The sequence below is a fragment of the Pseudonaja textilis genome, chromosome 1 (assembly GCF_049901715.1).
Source record: "Pseudonaja textilis isolate UNSWEBS1 chromosome 1, rPseTex1.2, whole genome shotgun sequence".
In the NCBI taxonomy this organism is placed as follows: domain Eukaryota; kingdom Metazoa; phylum Chordata; class Lepidosauria; order Squamata; family Elapidae; genus Pseudonaja; species Pseudonaja textilis.
Window position 1 is genome coordinate 233,983,394 of NC_141990.1, and position 21,414 is coordinate 234,004,807.

At 35.2% G+C, this 21,414-nt stretch overlaps 1 protein-coding gene across 12 annotated transcripts in view; it reads left to right on the top strand.

Moving 5' to 3' along the window:
- The window catches only part of BRSK2 (BR serine/threonine kinase 2), a 460,906-nt gene that overhangs the window by 366,938 nt on the left and 72,554 nt on the right, over window positions 1-21,414 (top strand). For 8 of the 12 annotated variants that reach the window (XM_087920981.1, XM_087920982.1, XM_087920987.1 and 5 more), the window contains exons 8-13: window positions 588-734; window positions 10,044-10,075; window positions 11,635-11,799; window positions 13,970-14,067; window positions 16,840-16,990; window positions 20,399-20,464. In XM_087920981.1, the coding sequence (XP_087777107.1) occupies window positions 588-734; window positions 10,044-10,075; window positions 11,635-11,799; window positions 13,970-14,067; window positions 16,840-16,990; window positions 20,399-20,464 (659 nt within the window). The remainder of the gene's footprint in view (window positions 1-587; window positions 735-10,043; window positions 10,076-11,634; window positions 11,800-13,969; window positions 14,068-16,839; window positions 16,991-20,398; window positions 20,465-21,414) is intronic. The other 4 variants (XM_087920984.1, XM_087920985.1, XM_087920991.1 and 1 more) reach the window with 1 other exon arrangement.

Here is a 21,414-nt window from a genome sequence, read left to right on the forward strand (position 1 = left end):
CATTTCGATGAAGTCTCATTCATCATCTTCAGGCTTGTACCTTTGGCTCTGTGCTTGTCAGAGTCACTTTGAGAAGCACAGAGCCGAAGACACAAGCCTGAAGATGATGAATGAGACTTCATCGAAACGCTGCCTAGATACTTCTAATCTTACACGGGAGAAAACCCGAATAACCAAAGATCCACATACTAATACCCGAGAACCTCAGAAAACATATATATATATATATATATATATATATATATATATATATATATATATATATATATATATATATCTTAAGTTTTCATGGTATGTATGTATATACCCGCAATGTGTGTGTGTATGTATGTATGTGTGTGTGTGTGTGTGTGTGTGTGTGTGTGTGTGTGTATATATATATATATATATATATATATATATACACATACATATACACCAACAGATAATTTGCATGAAAACTATTCTGCTGTGTTGTTTCTCACTGTCAAATTGTTCCCTATTCCAATGTTAGTTTGTGAGACAGTCTTCCACCATTTTACTTTCTTCATTCTGTAATTGATTTTGCTCAGCCATATTATTTCCCTTCTTTTCTCATGCTGTTCCAGGGTGCTCTGCCATTCGATGATGATAACTTGAGGCAGCTGTTGGAGAAAGTGAAACGTGGTGTGTTCCATATGCCACATTTCATCCCCCCAGATTGTCAGAATCTCTTACGAGGGATGATTGAAGTGGATGCCTCGAAACGGTTGACAGTAAGGAAACAAGTCATTGCTATCTCCTGCTTTTTGCTTTCAAAGCCATCCAGTAACTCAACAAGCCTTCTGAAATGGGGTCCTTGCAGATATTTTAGATTATAACTCTCAAGGCCTCCAATTATCAGGGAAGATGGGGAATTGTACATCAGAACATCTAGAAGGACACCAACTCATATATATTTTATTTAATGCCAGTGTTCTGCAGTAACATAATGTTAATGCTGACTTAGAATTTCAGCACCCTCAGATAAATGTGTTTTCATTTTAGGTTGTTTGAATGAGATTTTTAAAAGAATACAAGTTTTTACTTCTTATGGACATGGAAACAAAACTTGGAATGTACTTGTGATCCTAGTTTAAATTCTAGGAGCCAGAAGATATCTCATAAAATTATCAGTGGGGAGTAGAATTGATTTGTACCCTGCATCTTCGTAGTTTGAGGGTGCTGCAAAGAAAAAATCTCAGTTGCAAAAACTCAGTTCCTGGGTTATGGAAGAGTATAATGACAATATTTAGCTATTACATACACCCGAATGAGCATGGTATACCCTAAAATTCTTACACTGAAGCATTGTCCTAACACAGAGAATATTGAGATATTTGTTTTTAGCCAGTTAGACATCAATTTTAAGGACTTGGACCTTGGATCTTTGGACAAATTTGGGATCCCCCAAAAGTAGCCAGTATTCTTGGGAATACAGACTTTTAGTCTTTCAAATATGTCATTGGTGGGTTTTTCCTATTTCTTCCAATCTTACTAAGGGACTAGAAAAAGAAGAGGTTATAGTGTAGGAGGCATCTTGCAAGGTTAGAACCAAAGACCATGTCAGTCCTCGAACAAGCAATAAAGGAAATAGTAATTCCTACTTAAAAGAATTTCAAGTTCCATTACATCATGTGGGGGAAAAATAAAAAAATGATTTCATTGTAAGTAAGATTCGGTGCTTTTGTTTTGAATTCTTTCATAAAGGCTTGATTTGCTTTTGTTTTATTTTTAATTGGCTTTTCTACAATAAGGTCAGAAGGTGTGTCTCTTCAAATGCTCCCCAGGACTTGCTTCCAAGCTAGCACTTCTGACCTTAAATGCAGAATTCACTTCATAATCAAAATACAATAGCAGAAAACAGCTGTGGCTCTAGATTGAATTCTGGTGTTCTTAATGTTTTCTAAAGTTACTTCTCTTCCTGAAGACATTTCTTACCAGTCTATGTTATTTCATCATGTAATGATGTTACCTAGCTTGATAATAAAACATCTTCAGGAAATGAAGCTGGAACCCAAGAATCAGAGCTCCAGAAGACTTTTATAAGTCCTCCCCCATGTTTACAATTAAATTATATTTAATTTAAATTCAATCCTCTTAATTCTGTATCTCTAGAATAACTTTCTTACTCTGTAAAAAGCCATTTTAATCCCATAAAGTTTTTTATTTTTGCTATCATTTCTTCTTCCTCTGTGAAATTATGCCAGGATAGATTTGCAATGTTTTTAGTTTACATTATGCTAATATGGTGAGTATACATTGGAAAATGCCAAGGTACTAAAATATATTTAATCAAGAACATTATTTGCAAATACTTGCTTAATTCATAAAATCTGTTCATGTGTGGAAATATGAAAGAAAATTGTGTAAAATTAAACTCTTCTAGATCTTTACTCTGATGAGATGTTTATAAATAACAATTTGGGTCAGGTCTTGTTCTTAAACAGAATAGAAATTTAAATAGTCCTTTTTCCTGCCTTCTATTGCTCAGCTGGCACAGATAAAATTCAGATTCTTACACACTGCATATAATTGCCTATCTTTTAGTTGCTTTCATTATCACAACAGGTTGCATGCAATAGATGAATGATATATGCTAGAGTGATCATCTTTACTTGAAGCTTCTGCATTACTATTTGTCTTTTCATTTCAACCAAAATAGAAGTACTGGATATAAGTGCTTGGATTCAAATAGCAGTATGAAAACTGCCCTTTGTACTAATTTGCTTGAACTCACAGTCATTAATTTAGGAAATGTAGTGCAGAGAATCATTGCCCTATCTTTTTAATTTGACACTAGAAAGACTTCCCGGACAGATCGCAATTCAACTAAAAATGAACATTTGCATCTATTAATCTATAAAGGGAGCCTTAAAATAGAGTCTGAGTTCAAACAAGACCATTATCCACACATAGCATGGTGGGTCCTCTCAAAATCCAAAGCTGTAAAATAAGTGTCAAAAAAGAGAAGCAGGCTTTATAACTGGAACTAACATACCAGTTACAACTATGACTAGATTCTTAGATTTGTACTAGATTATTTTCTTTCTTATAGAAATACCTTTTGCATTTGCAATAAAAGCAAGTATCCAAGACTTGACCTCATCATCAGAGATTAAACTTGGTCATGCCGATAAATAATTCTCCTGAAATTCAGTGAGGTACTTATGAGCTATTATTGGCATGCCCAGGTTGAATTTCTGAAGATGCCCAGCTATAAACTATGTACAAAATGAAACTTCATTTTCATTTTTATTTTCATATCAGCTGTAGATTGATCCAATATATAACAACTGAAATAGTGTTCATGCTCAGGGTTGGAACCTACTTTGTGTGATGTCAATTACATTATAATGGATTTTGAGCAATTGTATCTTCGTAAGTAGTTATTTCTTCTTAAAAATAGGATCCAGCTGGCCAGAAACCACTAATACTTAAATCCACATCATAAGGAAGTGATCATTTCAATGGCCAAGGTCGGCTTTCAACATTTTTATTTAGAAACGTACATGTATTATTTTTAGTTCTGTGGCTTGCTGATGTCAGTTTTGCAATTTGTAATTTGTACTCATTTAAGTCTTTTCTTCCTGGTACATGACAGAAAAATTTAAAAGGTACAATTTACAAATCCACAATATGAAACAGTCACTAAAGGAGATAGGGACAGCTGTTCAAATAAAAGCATAAACACATTATATACAAAAAGTCCTTCCTGACTAAAATATATTCAGCATCAGTGAAAAGAGAATTCCAAAAGCTGAATGTAACTACTAAGAACATTCAACATTGCAAAATTATTTAATTACTAGATTTATAAAGCTACCCAATACAATACAAACAATGTGTCTGTTCAAAGTGCAATCGTACTCCCTTTCAAATTAATACTGATACTTTCACAGTGATTATGTGAAAATGCCTGATCATGTTTTTCACATAAATGGCAAACACTCTAAATTGGATTATGTGATACCCAGAAAGGGAACTTTTAGCACTTCTAATAAAATGGCAACTGTTCATTGTAATTCCATTCTCCCGCAGCAAAACCTTAAAATCAAAGCCTTCCTTGTCAAAATCAGTTGCCCTACTTTGACCCTTACTTGTCACTTTAAAGTAAGTGAAAAGCAACAAAATGTTGATCCCTGAATCTTTTAAAACAAGAAGAGGAAGAAGCTGTAAATATCTTGGCAGCAACAATCTGGAATGTGTGATGTTATAATAAAGTTGTATTTCAGATATAGCAGGAATCCAAATAGAGGCTGATTTTACATTTCAGATTTCTAATCTGAAAATCAGAAAACAGTTTCACAATGAAATAAAGATGCCAGGAATATATTTTAAGGGTGTTTTAAATATTTTTTCTGTGATATAAATATTTAATTTAAATTATAAAAGAACTGAAATTAGAAGTACGTTTTATGGATGTCCTTACAAGTTTTCAAAAAAGGAAAAAGCATAATGTATCCTTAGAACATTAACAGAGGATCTTTTGCAGATCTTACAAAACATTTATTAGTCCTCTTTTTTTATGACAGGATCCAAACAGTGTACTAACTGACATGAAAAAGTAGTTTCTCACCTTTTTCTTTATTTATAAAATAAGTTTATCACATGAGTCCTCACAGACTTTAGGCAGTTATAGGAGAGGGTTCAAAAAGTACCTTTTCAGGTACGCCTTATCTAGAGTATTATCATATGTGTTTTATGGATTTCATAACTATAGGATTTTATTATGGTAATAACTTTGCTCAGTTATTGAAAATGGGTAACATATGCATTTTCTAAACAAATAAACTAATTTTTGCTCTAATCATGACTTAGCAACTGCTTCTGGACTTTGAATTTACTGTAAGTCTTTGTGGCTTGGAAACTGTCACTTCTACCACACAGACAAATCTTCAGATGTGATCCATGAAGAATCTAGAAATAAGAAATATAAAAAATCTTGGACCTAGTCCTGTTTTTATTTTTAATAACTGCATTTTCATCTGAACTAATTAATGATGGCATCTCTTCATTACAGGCACACAAATATGGCAACAGGTGGAACAATCTATATGTGGCACAAGGTGGTAATTTACATGCCAATGATACCAAAATAAGTTTATTTAGTGACTCAATTTATGGTTTAACCCCCTCGCATCCAAAAATACTAACTAGAAAGTTGCAAATTCTTCAAATTAGTAAAACTGGATCGATCAACTTTTAGCTGAGAATAATCCATGAATTTTATATAAGCTACTTTGATCTCAGTGGAGGAAAAAGCAGGATATAACTGCATTATAATTACAACTGCAATCCAAAGAGAACTTTTTTCTCAGAATGTATGAATGGATAATATGTTAGATTAGGAATGTGGTTCCTTTGGTTCTTCAGATATTACTGAATCATGTCAGCCTTACCAGGTGGACCAGATAGGAACACAACCTGATAAGCTGATTTTACTTTATTAATAAAGCTACATTAATAGAATCTTGCAAGTCTGAAAATATAATTGTCCTGTTATTTCCTTTTAGCCCTTTAGGGCCTCTTGCCCCACCAATTCTCCAGCTGTGGGCTATGCCTTTCTCTTATCTGACTATTCCGCAAGCTATGTCTCTTCATCCATTTTATCAAGGTCTTTTCCACATACCATTACAATGTACAACTTCCAGCAGTCCTGGACAGGATAGGCAACTCAAATTCTGAAAGGTCTGAATGCTCACAGTTTCTTCATCCCTGTAACAGATGTTGGTTTTCCAAGATTATAAGGAAAAAGGAAAGCCATGCAAACTTCAAAACTAAGCTATCTGAGCTATTCAATTAACCTTGAGAGGAATAAATTTTATTCCAACAGGCTCACACGTGCTTGGAGTTAAACCAAATCAATAAATTGACTAAATAAATTTAAACAAATTAGATATCGCTCTATGTCATCCAAATAATTTACCTAAGGATGAACAGTCCCTTCTAGTATTGGTGATCAAGATATAACCCTAGAGATGTCTCAACAAAATTGAACTCCTTTAGCTACTTCATAGATAGATCAGTTTTCACATCCCTCTTTGGACTTATAGGGAACACTAAAAATATGACTCAAGATTTCCCAAGATATCCCTTTTTATGTGAAGCTGCCATCCAGAGTTGAGATAATTGATTGAGGAATAAGATGAATAAGATGAAAATTGATCTGTTCTATTTATATTTTTTCATAATTAGGGCATACCCAATTATCAAGTTGCCCCATTCCAAGTAAAAGGCACCAATTGTTTCTGGAGAACAAGAAGGGAAAGCGTAGTCCTCTACTTGCCTTCAATGCATACTCTGTATTTTCCTGTTCCAAGTTGAAAGCAGCATTTTTCAGTAGGTGCTGGTTCAAGCTTTGCCGCCTACTTTGTTTGCTGTGCTTCCCTTTTTCTAAGAAAACCCATAGATTTTGACTATTATCAATCTCCTTCACCAGCATTTCCCATCTTTTCCTCAAAAAGGTCAGAGGTGGTATTCAGCAGGTTCTAACCAGTTCTGGAGAACCAGTAGTGGAAATTTTGAGTAGTTCAGAGAACTGACAAATACCACCTCTGAATGGCCCTGCTCCCATCTATTCTCTGCCTCCTGAGTCCCAACTGATCAGCTGGGTCTTCTTTTGTTGCCTTGCATAAGAGAACAGAGCTGGAAAGCAGGTTAGCAGGGTGGGGAGGGAATGGGATTTTGCAGTAACCTTCCCCTGCCATGCCCACTAAACCATGCCCACCGAGCCACATCCACCAAGCTATCCCCAGGGAACCGATAGTAAAAAAAATTGAATCCCACCACTGAATAAGATCTACTTTAGCTTCTGTTACAAGTATTTTACAGTATCATAGTGATCATAAAGCTTTCTGTGCTAAACATCCCCAATTCAGAACTTCAGAAGTATAGATACATGTATATGCTTGCTTGTATGTGTATGTATGTATGTATATATATGTTTTAAATATGTAATTTTTCTTTCTCTGGATTACTTACTTTATCATTTGGCTTTCAAAACATGATTGTTGTTATAATCCTAATTATTAGTATTTCAAAAGTATACCATTGCCTCATTTTTCAAACCCTAAAAGGTCATTTGAGCTATTTGGGAGTGGGTAACAAACCCTTCCATCTCAGATACCTGGAAAAATGATGAAACAGTACATTGGTTGACATTTGAAAAAGAACCATAAAATGAGTAGCTCAGGGAAAGAAAAATAGTAATTTAAAAAGTACAACTTGGCAGATTCAAAACTGGTAACGTTCTGCACTGCAGGGAAATGTTATAACTACTGTACTACTAGGAAAGAACTGTAACATAAATGGCAAAAAACCATACTGAGCTAAAAGTTGAAAAATTAAAAAAAAATGCTGATTGTTGTATCTGAATATATCTGTATTTTAATATTTTAACTTTGTATATCTAAATTTAATTAATGTTATATGTATAAAGTGTGTGTGTATATGCACGTCGTTTCAAAAGTATTTGTGTCCAGTAAGACTTGGACACAGAAAGAAAAGCAATTAGCAATTGTTTTCCTGGCATGAAAAGTTTGAAAGTTACAACTGCAGGGAATTGCACAGAGAGATCTGCAATAGCTAGCAGTCTGAACTGAATATCTGGCAAGGTGTGCTATAGAAGCCTAACCTGGCCAGAATTTTCTTAAAACAGCTTAAAACATTTAGCTTTAATTTTTCATTAAATATTTAAGGTAGCATCAGCACAGCTTAGGTGCAGCTTAAGGATGTGAACCAGATATGTCTTAAATTTGAGCCAAGCAGAGTAAGGTTTATAAATAATCACAAAAATGCTAAAAGTTCCCATTATTTTTAAAGGAGGCCTCCAGACTTTCTCACCTACATTTAACACAATTGCTTTTCCTTTAGATTTTTTTTAATACATTGAACAAGCAGTCTCATTAGGAAAAAAAAAAAAGAATAGTTCAGGATTGTTCAAAGTGATTATTATAGAATACAGATTAAACCACTGATTCTGTTGTACCTTTCTGAGCCTCCCGGTCACAATCTCAAAGCCATCTTCATTTTTTTTTTGTTCTATTCCCTCACATTTTTATGCAGATTATTTTGACTTGCCAGTTCTCATTAGCTGGAAATGAGGTGGAAAATAATGAGAGCAAAACAGCTGCCATAGTTCTTGCAGGCCAATTTAGTAGGTCTCTGATCTCATACACTCCGCTAATAGGATTTAAACTTTGTTCCAATTGTCTGTCTATCCCTGTCACATGTACTACTGAGCCATCTGCACAACACATACTGACTCATATGATCTTATAAACTTACACTGTCATATGGGATCCATTGACTATTCAGCAGAGAGTCTATTTCCTTTATTAAAATTATAACCATGTTGATTTGGTCTGATAAATCAGAACAAGTGCTATTACAAACATACATTAAGAATAAGTGAAAGTTTGCCTGTATAACTGTAGAGTATGAACATCTTTGGAGAGTTCTCATGCATACTTGGACTTTGCTGCCCTATCTAGCCAGTGAAAGCAGTAAAAAATAAGATTGGTTCAGTAACTGCCTTCCAAAAGACAGACAGATTTTTTTTTGTCTTGCAATGTAGTAGTACTGATGGGAACACCAATACTTTACTCTTGAGAGAAGTCCTGGAGAATTTAGGGGCATCTCAGCCCCATGATCTCCAGATGATGTAGATCACGGGTGTCAAACTTGCGGAGTCACATTGCTGTCACATGACATTTCATGATGTTTTTCCCATTTGCGGAACTGGGGTAGGTGTGGCTTGCACCTGATGCATCCGGCCCACCGGCCACCAGTTTGACACCCCTGATTTAGATTTATCTATTCCAACCTAATTTCAGGTACTGTTATGGGAGGATGTTATTTTGGTCAGTATGGTGAGTGATCAACATTGAGTAAACAGATGGATTGTATTGCTTTGATTTCTTTCAAACCTGTCTGTAGTTTTTACTACTAAACAGTCTCAAATCACCCGGCTGAGATGGGATTTTAAGGCTTGTTTTGTGGTCTATGGCCTATGTTCTGTGGTAGCTACAGTCTTTCTTGGAATTACAGGTTACCAATAAAGGTTGTCCTTGACATATGAGCACCATTGAGTCCAAAATTGCTTACTGAAACATTTGTGAAATGAATTTTGCCTCACTGCAGTTGTTAAGTTAGCAACACAGTTCTTAAGTGAATCTGACTTCCCCATTGACTTTGCTTGTCAGAATGATACAATAGATGATCACATGACCCTGGGACAATCATCATAAATATGAGTCAGGTGCCAAGTGTCTCAATTTTGATCACACGACCACAGGTTGTGCTGGGGGGGGGGAATGGTCATATGTTACTATTTTCAATGTCATTGGAACTTTGAACAGTCATTAAATGAACTGTTGTAAGTCAAAGACTATCTGTACAGTTTTATGGATATCAAATGAGAAGTAAACCTACAAGCTTGCTTCCCCAAGTGCTGAAAATCTAGAAAAATTATCCAAAGCAACATATTTGAAGAAAAGGTTGTTTCATGAAACCATTTATTTTGGAAAGTCATTTCCATAGTTTTTGACTGAATCACTGTTATTATCAGATCTTATAGGATTTTTTTTTTATCAAGGGGAAGAAGGGCAGAAGATAATATTCCCTGGCAGCCTGAATAATTTGCAGTAGATTTTTATATTTACAACTCCCAATTGCCTCATAATAGCAATGTTTCCCGCAAACTCCCCTCTTTTTCTGTGGATTTCTAAGAGAAAACTTTTTTTAGAAGGACATGTGAAAATTTTGATTTATTTGCTGATCATATATTCAGAGATATCGGGTTCCTTAATTTTTAGCCTTCCCCAGTTTGCCTGTGCCAATGGTGAATCTCAGGAAATAGCAAAATATTTTATCCAGTTCTGAATGATACTGCTGCGTTCCTATTGTATGAATGTAAATCTATTGGTAATTTTGTGCAGAAATATGTATTGTCTTGTATTTTAAGAAAAATGTTAAATAGAGTATTAATTAGCATTTGTTGTCATTTTGTTATAGTCATTCCATTTTTTTCTGTTGACTTCTAGCTAGAACACATTCAGAAGCATATATGGTATATGTAAGTAACTTTTCATTAATATTTTAAATATGATTTTAAAGACAGTAATTTCTTGAAGTTATGCCTTGAGTACAGAAGCATTAGTGTTTCCTTTTTCCCCTAAAAATGAAGATTATGATTATATCTTAACATTTAATAATAGTATTTCTGTTTCATTACATGCATTATTTTTAATAGTAGTGACATCATTCAGGGAATAAAATTGTACAAAAGCATTGCCCTATCTGATTAACTCTAGATATGCTCACTCTCTCTTAATTTTTCTGAAAAGCTTGTGTTAAAACCAGTATTGCTCAAAGAATAATAGGCCATCATTCTATCCTATAATAGAAATAACTTTCTGCAAACAATTTCAATCACAGGTGGATTGCATCATATGACATATTGCAACATATTGCAATGTTTTTTGCCTTTGTGGAGCTGGGGTGGGCGTGGTCTGCATGTGACGCATCTGGCTGGGCGGGCCGCCAGTTTGACACTCCTGATTTAGGTCAATCTTTTTGTGAGGTTCTACTAACGTTAGATATGGCAACCAATAGAAATTAACTAAAACAACTTTGTTGTCTTGGAAAGGTTCTTAATTTTAAATAATGGAATAAAGTGTTTGATATATGATTCACATTAAAATACTGGTTCAATATATCTGACTTAAGCTGCTAAGATATTAATTAGGGGCAGTAAATTTATGATTAAGAGAGTATGCTCTATTTGGTTTGGAGGCTTTGGAAGTAATATCTAATCAGTAACCAGAACTGTCCACTAGAGATCTAGAGATCAAAATTTCCTTAGGTATTCAAAGGACATCGCCATATCCTTATGGAGAATTTTAATTTCAGATCAGCCTCCATGTGTATTTGCAGTCAATATTTGCTTTTGTCGTTTTCTCTCTCTTGTTCGTGATCACCTGGTGATCATTATAAAGAGAAAGGGAGAAAATGGTGGCTCTTGTTGTGCTTCTAATTAATAATCACAGGAGCTGTTTGGAAATTTAAAACTTCCAACTTTGAAATAGTTCTTATGCACTTGCTAGCAGCATGAAAACTATTCTTCCTTTTGTTCTTTTTACAGCAATCCCCTGACACTGCAATGGCTAGATGACCATGCAGCATTACCAAAGGATGATGGTAATGGAAAATAAGGCAAAGAATCTCATCTGAATACCAGTTGGGATTTTTAAAATCTCTGAAAGGGGCGGGGAAAAGACACCTTGTCTCTTCCAGAGGAACAAAAAGCCTCTTCTCCTCCATTTGACTCTGCACTTCTGTTAATTGCAACAGCCAAGATATTTAATTTCCTAATTGTGAACTCCTCTGATATATTATACATAGAAGTCACTATTTAAAATACTAGGTCTCAAATACTTAATCAGACTTGAATCTAAATCTCTGTTGAAGTTAGAGACAAACTGCTTGAGTTCCCTCTTTGGGAGAATATTTTCCTTTTGTATAGAAGTGTAATTATTTTTTCTTTCCTCATCTCTCTCTCTCTTTCTCTCTCATTCTCTCTCTCTCCCTCCCTCCCTCCCTCCTTCTCTCTCTCACCCCTCCTCTCATCTAAAGAGGGGGTAAGAATGAGCCAGAACCAGAACAACCAATTCCTCGAAAAGTCCAGATTCGGTCCCTCCCTTCCTTGGAAGACATCGATCCTGATGTTCTAGATAGCATGCACTCTTTAGGTTGCTTCCGGGATAGAAACAAACTTTTACAGGACCTGCTGTCAGAAGAGTAAGTACTCTGTCTATGTATCATTGGTTAACTGTATAAGAAATGTCACGTGTGTATTAAAGCAAATGAAACTATTTAGGCAACCATTATAGTTCCACATTAAAGAGGGGAAACAACATTTTTTTAGCTGGGTGGCATCAGAACCCTCCCACACATAAAATCATTAAAGGGAAAAAGGATACATAAAAATAAAAGAAAATGAAGTGAACCATCTATTTACCAAATATTCTGTTTCATATGGTGGCTGCTATGCTTCAGAAAGCTGACAAACATTACCCCATTATGAACAGAAGCTATCACTCTGTAGGAAGTGGTGAAGTGGTGTTTAAGATAGATTATCTGTGACTGAGGAATAAACAGCCTACATCAGGGATGTCAAACTGGTGGTCGGCGGCCCAGATGTGTCACATGCAGGCCACGCCCATCCCAGCTCCATGAAGGGGGAAAAATTGCGATACGTCACATAACAGCAACGTAATGTGGCAAATTTGACACTCATGGCCTACATCATTTGCCGTTAATAACCCATTCCTCCAAAAATATAACCAAACTATTCTTAAAACTTTCTGAATTGGTAGCCAGCACATTTGAAGGTAGTGATTTTCATAGTGTACCACATAGTGTAACAATGTTTTGGAATTCAAGTGTGTAGATCTCTCTGTCTCTGTCTCTGTCTCTCTGTCTCCCTCTCTCCCTCCCCCCCACTCTCCCTCCTTCCCTCCCCCCTCTCTCTCCTCTTTTTATAAGGGTGTATCATTAAGTGGTATGTGATAGAAAATGATATCTTTTGTCAGATTACAGATCAAACTTGCTCAGCCCATTCTTCTTTTTTCTAATATAGTGGACTATGACTGATCATCCTTACCTAACATGTCCATGCTGGCTGAGGACATTGCATTCTGTAATCTGAAATGTCTGGTTGGCACTAGATTGGGGAACCTTACTCTATATTTATTGAAAGTTTTCTTGAAGAATGCTGAAATTATTTTGAATTTAAATAAGTTATAAAGAGATGCATAAACACTACTCTCAAACCTTTTCTGCTGCAGTTAATATAACCTAATATGACTCCCAATTTTAAAAATAAATTATTTGGAAAATTTTAGTATTCTTTTCTTCTAACTGTATTTGTGAGCACTTTCAAATGAATAAAACACTTCCCTAGCATTACCTCATTATAAACATTTAACAATCCAGGTATCTAGTTTGGATTATTATTCCCCATTTTTCTCAAATAGAGGATTGAAATTCAGAAAGAATTTATAGCAGAGGGATGACTCAGATTGGAAGGCCATTCATTTGTAGCTTAGGGCGGTGTTTTTCAACTTTGGCAACTTTAAGATGTGAGGACTTCAACTCCCAGAATCCCCAGCAATCTGGGAAATTTTGGAAACAAAGTCCACACATCTTGAAGTTGCCGAGGTTGGGAAACCCTGCCTTACACACTCGGCACCATATAACATCAGTATCATGAAACAATTTTTAAACCAAGCTTCAAGCTGCAGTTGTAGATGATGAAATTGTGTATACAAATGCTCTTCGGTGTAAAAAAAAACAAATACTGCAGGAACACAAATTTGAATTACAGATATGTAGAGTAGAGTAATAGTAGAGTAATTGTAGCATATTCTCTTACAATTATATACTATAATAGGAATTCAGCTACAACAGTCCCTGATCAAAGCAAGAGCTATCATCAAATACTGAGAGCAATACATATTGTTGGAACCCCAAGTTCAGTGAATTCCACAGTTTGAATAAAGCTGTATGGAAAGCCCCATTCTACTCTCTGTCCTCTGTACTTCACTAAGCTGCCAGACACTGAATGGGATTTTTTATGATGACCTTAGAGAGTCATGTGGAGGTAGAACATATTTTATGTCTATTATGCATCAACTGATGTTTGAAATCAGTTGATGCATAGTAGACATAATAGACTTGAATGTGAAACAGAATCCAGGAAGAATTACATAATATGCCCCTTTCACATATTTCAATTATCTCTTAACATTCTACCATAGGCAGCCCCTTTAAAAAACAAACAATAATGTTACTTAAAGAAGACTAAGACAGGTAAATAACATCGGCATTAGAGCTTCCTTTCATTTATTTCAGGAAGTTCCATGTTTTACTAAAGAATGATGTTGATATAATGTTATAATTTTTCTAGGGAAAATCAGGAGAAAATGATTTATTTTCTACTCCTTGATCGGAAAGAGAGATATCCCAGTCATGAAGATGAGGATCTTCCTCCTAGAAATGAAATAGGTATATATATATTAAAACCCTGTCTTCTCTTAAGTCCCCCTTTTTTGGCTGCTCTTATTGAGGGTGAAGTCACATCCCCATTCATTGTTATTGACAAATTTGTAAAATTCTAGCTAATGAAAAAGTTTATTGCACATTCAGAAAGTCCAATGTATGAACAAGAGCTGCTATAATTTAGAAAAGCTTTTAAATGTACTTTAGTAGATTACTTTGCATAAGCATTTTGTACTTATCTGGAATTCCTCTAACCACTGAAATAAAAACCTATTTAGATAGGAAGTTTATGTTCACATGGAAATGCACTTAGAGCTTTGCATTGTACACACATACAGACAAACAAACACCTGATAGAAATAATGGAAGTATATTTTCAGATTGATCCGCCTGGCTTCTTAAACTGAACTGTTTTGTATGGTTATAATTTTATGTAACTTTGTGTTTTGCCATAAGGGAGCAGATCAGCTTGTAATGAATGGAATGGAATGGAATGGAATGGAATAGAATAGAATAGAATAGAATAGAATAGAATAGAATAGAATAGAATAGAATAGAATAGAATAGAATAGAATAGAATAGAATTCTTTATTGGCCAAGTGTGATTGTACACACAAGGGATTTGTTTTGGTGCAAATGTTCTCAGTGTTCATAAAAAGAAAAACAAAAAAATACATTTGTCAAGAATCATAGATATAACATCTAATAGTAGTCAGAGGGTACAAATAAGCAATCAAATCATACTAGGAAACAATAATAAGTGAGCAAATCAAATCAATTATGCTAGTAAGCAGTCAATTTTAAAAAATCATAAGGATACAAGCAACAAAGTTACATTCATGCAGTCATAGGTGGGAGGAGATGGGTGAAAGGAAGGATGAGAAGATGAATAGTAATAGTAATAATAATGCAGACTTAGTAAATTGTTTGACAGTGTAAGGGGAATTATTTGTTTAGCAGAGTGATGGCGTTCAGGAAAAATCTATTCTTGTGTCTGGTTGTTCTGGTGTGTCGTTTTGAGTGTAGGAGTTTAAACAGTTTGTGTCTAGAATGTGAGAGGTCCATAAGTATTTTCACAGCCCTCTTTTTGACTCGAGCATTATACAGATCGTCAGTTGAACACAGGTTGGTAACAATTATTTTTTCCGCAATTCTAATTATCCGTTGAAGTCTGTGTCTGTCTTGGGTTGTAGAATCAAACCAGACAGTTATAGAGATGCAGATATTTTATTTGATTCATTTTTCTCTTCAATGCAGGCATACCTCTGTTTTTTAAGGTAGCAGTTTCTCCAGCTTCTTCAATCCCAGTGATACATCATGCTTCTTATTCATGCATAATGCAAGCTATAGTCTACATTTCCTTATATAAGAAACAAAAATATAGTCCTTAAATGTACTAGTTTTGTATTCAAACTGAATATATCTGGATGATGTATAATCTGATTTTAGAATTCATATACATTATTATTCAAGGGAAGCAGAGTAAATGAATGCAGCTCTTTGCTCAGTTGTCTTTAGAAATGCAAAGCAAGTTTGTGTGTGTGTGTGTGTGTGTGTGTGTGTGTGTGAAAGAGAGAGAGAGAGAGAGATTATTATCCATTAAATATCACTTCAGATAAACAATTGTTTGGAGATATTGTTTTCTTCAAAGTTACATGTAAGTGCTCTCTTGTCCAGGTGGGCATCAGCATATAAAGGAAAAAATATCAGAATATAGGTAGTACTCACTTAACAAGAGTAAATGAGTCTGGCAATGTTGTTGCTAAGCGATAGAGTCTTAAACATGAAGTGATTTAAATGATGGCAGTTGTGGCAATCCCAGCTGCTGGCCTTAGGCAGATCTCATGCAGTTGTAGCATGCCATAGCCACACTGTCATTATTTGCAAATTCTTGCCAGCTTCCTCAGTGACTTTGTTTATTGAAAGTCAGCAGTGAAGATTGCAAATGGCGATCACATGACCATGGGTCATTGCAATAGGTGCAATTAGAAGGACCCATCATAAGTCCGTCTCATTCAGCGCCATCATAAATTTGAAAGGTCACTGAACATGTGTTCATTCAACAAAAGCTGTTTGCAATAGGTGCAAGATTCAGAATACTAGAAATCTATATTATATTTTTCTCATTCTTTTAGCCTCTCCTCTTGTTTTTCATTGTCTGCAATTTTTAATATATATCTGCATCTTGTGATGAAGTATTGACCAAGATCCTATAATGGAATCATAATGTCACAGATCTGCAAAGCTTGCAGATATCTATTTATTATTACTATTTAGAGTTTTCTAGGATAAAGCATCAGGTGTCTATTCTTTTTCAAAGTTTTAGTGCAAGATTAGCAACAATAATACTTTGTAAAGAAAACATTAGCGTAAGATATAAAATGTAGCATTACAAAAAAAAGAAAACTAGAAAACTAGAATATAAAAATAAAATTTGTAGAGAAGCAAAAGTTATTGTTTGGACCTATGATTTCCCTGAATAAAATGCCTATCCTCTTTGCATTATCTAAGCTCTGCTTTTAGGTCGTATATGTGTGATATGATATAAGCTACTTTTGAAAAGTGCTTTAGATATATGGTTGAATGGCAAGAGTAAAAAGGACCAGGTATGAGATGCAGAGATGTGGAAAGAGTTTAAATGGTTTTGGTTTCTATCAGGGTCCTCATCCCCTCTGCTGAGTTTAGAAAACAGATTGTGGGGACCCTGAGTTTTATCATTCCAAGAGATTTGAGCCATCTTATAACCATGCTAAGTTTCTGCATTATCTCTGCATAAAGACCCTCCCAGAAAACGTGTGGACTCTCCAATGCTGAACAGACATGGCAAGCGGAGACCGGAGAGGAAGTCCATGGAGGTTCTAAGTGTGACAGATGGAGGGTCCCCAGTTCCTGCCCGCAGAGCAATTGAAATGGCACAGCATGGACAGAGGTAGGTGGTCCCAAAAGCAAACAAGAAGATCTTACATGCCATTGAGAAACCACAGGAGCTGGTATAGTGGCTCGGTCATTTTTATCAGCATCAGTCTAGGGTTTTTTTTTTTTTTTTTGCAAGAAAGAGAAATTAATTCACAAGAAACCTCTTTATTGTTATTATGTCTTCTTCCTTAATCTTCTGTTTCTAACAAGCATTCAAAACAATGCTAGGGAGAAATTTATAACAGAAACCATGTAAAGGTTTCATAGACTAGGTAAACACAAGCAAAATAGAAACGCTGTATATTCATAATTCTGATCCCCTTTATAGTCCATTGTAAGGTTAAGGTTAGGATTTTTTTTACTCTCTAATGAAATATATCAGCCTCATCGTTGAATTGAAAATCAAATGGCAAAGCAAAAGTTCCCAAAAGTTATACATTCAGATATTTATGGTCATTTTTGTTGTGTTTTGACTAAGGATCACGTTGCAGAAATAAAAGGGAATCTCATATGGATATGCTACATAGAAATGTTTTAAGAGACTCTATTTTTAAACATTTTAAACACCCATCTTTTGGTTCTTTGCAGCATGAATTCATGGTCTCAAATATTGTCTTTATGCAGGAAGAATATTTAATCTAAAAAGTTACTACAGCTGCTAAAGAGAAAGCACAACTGCTTTAACAATTCCCAGCAACTCTGTATTATGCAGTTCCTTAAAGTTTAGCTAGCTGGGTTCCTTGCGAAATATTGTGATTTTAATTCTAATGTACAAAAAATGGATATCAAAAAAGGAAAACATACAGTTTTCTTGTGGAAAATGTCATGATGCATGTGAGACCACTTCTGCCGCAATGGGTTAAGTTGCAATGCTGAGCTATTATTCAGTTGCAACCATTGACATCTTGTCTTATCTCTAGACCATCCTGGAAGATTTGACATATCCCTAAATAATTCAGGATTAGCATGCAAAGTTTCAGAATTTAAAAGCAGCAATTTGTAGTTTCTACATTACCATTCTCTGTATATGAATCAGGTATTTAAGATAGATCAAGACAAGAGTAACCAACCAAGAAAGGAATCTAAGCTGGGAAGAGTATTTTTACTAAATTCTAAGATTATCTCACATATATATTGGGTTGTTTGTATCGTACCAGTGACTTTAACATTTTCATTTGTTCAGTGTCACATTACAAAGTTGCTTATTTTACTAACCTCAACCATTTTTAACAAAATTATTTTTCTTTGCATATAGTTATTTTAATGGTGAAAAGCACTGTAGCTGAAATCTGTGGATTTACTCTGCATTAGTGAGATCTTATATAAAGTAATATTTTCTGAAACACGACATAAAATGACATCACAGTAAAATACAGTCTGGTTTTATGATATACAACTGGCAAGAGCTATGATGCATGTGTGAAAAATAGATAGGCAAAGCAGAAAATATAAAAAAGGAATTCATAATTTCATGGTGCTTTTGCACAGTATCCTGTGTCTCTGTGCATTCCTTATGCCACTTCATCCTCAAGTAACAAACACAACAATGTGTTGTTCATTCATACTGAGTATAAGCTTGTTCCTTAAAACAAAGTCCACCAAATGAGGGGAAAAAAACATTTGGACATAGAGTCTACTATGAATTTTCATGTTACCTCTGGAAATCATTTTGAAGAGGATAGTACTACCTGGAAGAGCATTATTTTCAATGAGTAGCTATTCTACCATTTTCCCAAACAATTTGGACACTGTAATACTGTGATCAAGGGACCAGAGAGGGGAAGATCTTAAACTAAGAATTTTCACGGTCCTTACAAAACCACTACATTTATTTATATTTATTGTTGGAAGCCACACCAGTTAAAGTGACTGAAATGCAATGTCATCTATTCCTGGTACATATCAGTAGGTTGTTGCATAAGTAAATGGAAGAACATGAGGGGAACATCACCATCGCCTACTAAATGAATACACTTACAAAATCAATGAGGACATTTTGTTAACAAGTAGTTTCTTTGGAATGCGCATTCATAGGTCACAGTGAAATTATTAATGGCCTCTGCAAAGTTATTAAGCCTTTCTTAGAAGTAGTTATGGATAAGTAGCTATTTATTTTTGTGAAAAGCATGCCAAAAAATAAGCGTAAAGCTGTCCATCAGCATAATTTCGTCTCCAATTTGCTCATGTCCAACTCTGCTTAAAGTACGTTACCATGCATTGTCTTCCTGAGACGTATTAAATCGAGTATATGTTGGTTTCGGCAGTTGCCGTTCCAAATGTCCTGTGAAGAGAAAATACAGTTTATATCTTCTTTCAAAATCTTGTATTATCTGATAGTTTATACATTCCATGCCTCTTCCCTTTCTGTTCATGATACCCAAGAAAATTTGCCTGTGAAAAAGATGAATGCCTTGAAATCAACTTGGTTTTCAATTTTTTCCTGCCAATAATCTTGCTTCCTCCATTTGCTGTTTTATTTATTGTAAATTTCATTTCCTTTTATTCCTTCTCTTATGAGGACTTTGGTACTTTCAGTTGTTCTTGTTCCATAATCTAAACTCAGCTTTTCATTTTCCTCATGGTACATTAATGCTGTCGCAGCTGCTATTTTCATGGTACATTTTCCTGTCACGGAATTTTTTTTCAGCCCAAAGATTGCTGTCAAAGGCTCAAGGCTTTATGTTAGATCAAACAAAACATGCTAGAGCTGAGGTACCTTTTGAACTGAAAGGAAAAAGAAGTACTTTCATCAACAAACTGACATCCTTTTCTTCCTGATTTCTTTACACTGATTACTGAAAAGACAGCTACCTGAAACTAGGATCTATTCTCCATCTGACCCATCCGTAGGTTTCAGGCCTGCCGTTATTTTTTTTCTGAGGGCTTGAAATACGTTTGGCTTTTCTTTGCAGATTAATGGGAGCAAGTGGGAACCAATTATGTACTGAGGAGGCTACTTTGAATGGCCAAGCTGGATCTGCGTTCTTCAGATCTTGTTCAACACAGTAGCTTCCTTGAAAATTGGCATACCTCACCACCATGTCTCTGACAAATATGGTTCAGGTTTAAGCCGGCACTTAAGTGATAGCTGATGTTTGGAAAGGCCAAATGCAAGAATGGTTTGTATTTAGTGACCCTTATCTCACATCTCACATCAACAAGATTACTAAAATTTTAGTTTACTCCTTCACTGGAAAAAATCAGCCTCCCCAGTAACCCATATGCTACACCCTTCTATGGAAGGAGCTCTTAAAACCTTCCAAAATCAGAATAGAACTGGGAAAGCAATGTAGCTCTCCACTCCATAGATATTTTTTTGGAAGGGAGGGGGGTAACTTTGCATGGGTGGGACTGCGTCAGGTGAATCTCATATGAATGTCCAGATCAGTAACTCTTTTTTCTTACTTTGTTCCTGCCATAGTAAAACAATGTTCAGTAAAAGCCTGGATATCTGTGAAGCCAATCCCACATTCAGCAAAGAAGAAAGGTATAAAACACCAACAATCTGTTCCTCTCCTTTATCTCACTTCTATTCTTAAAGATGCAGTGTTTCCCTTTTCTGCTGGGGATACATTTGATTTCATTTTTTTTGGAAAGAAATAACTCAAGCCAGTGATTAATTCACCTTTACACGATAGCATATATTTTGGCCTAACGGTCTCCATATATTTTTGTATAGTTTATGTCTATGCTGTAAGATTCCAAGATCAAGCAAAGCACACTAGAGCTGGGGTACATTATGAACTGAAAGGAGGCGGAAATGCTTCCATCAACAAATGACAAGCAAAAAAGGATAGGGAATCAGAAGAGGTGGTCCTTATTTAGCAACTGCCTTATACAGTGACCATTTACAGTTAAAAAGTAACACATTTATGACCTCTGCAGATCTGTAAATCAAAGGAAAGCTAAGTACCATCATGGTTTCAATTAGCAACCACTTCACTTAATGACCAAGTTGCTGATCTCAGTTGGGACAAAAAGAACCTGTGAGCCCAGCTTCATCCATTCCACTAAGCTCCCTTGTTACTTCTGCTACTGCCTTTCTTCCATGCATATTGGCAATTAAAGTCAAATTTGACCCTAGTGAACCATTTACCCAACCTCAAATAAGTTTCATTTGACTCTCTTGTCTGAGATACAGAGAATATGTTAGCTTGTCTCCTTGATGTTTAAGAATAAGCTTTGAACTTTGAAGATCAAGCTTTCTGTCAGTTAATGATGGTTAATTGGTTCTTTTCTCTTTCACAGACTGCTTTAGTCTGGGGTCACTCCACATCTTGCTGTTTCAAAGAGGCAGTGGTTCTTAACTGGAAAACAGACTTAATAATATATTAACAGGCAGGATTTCAGCAAATATATGACATCTTGTAGCATCCCATTTTTTTCCTCTCTTGACTGCTGAAGATTTCATTGTAATTTTTAAAATTGTTGATATTT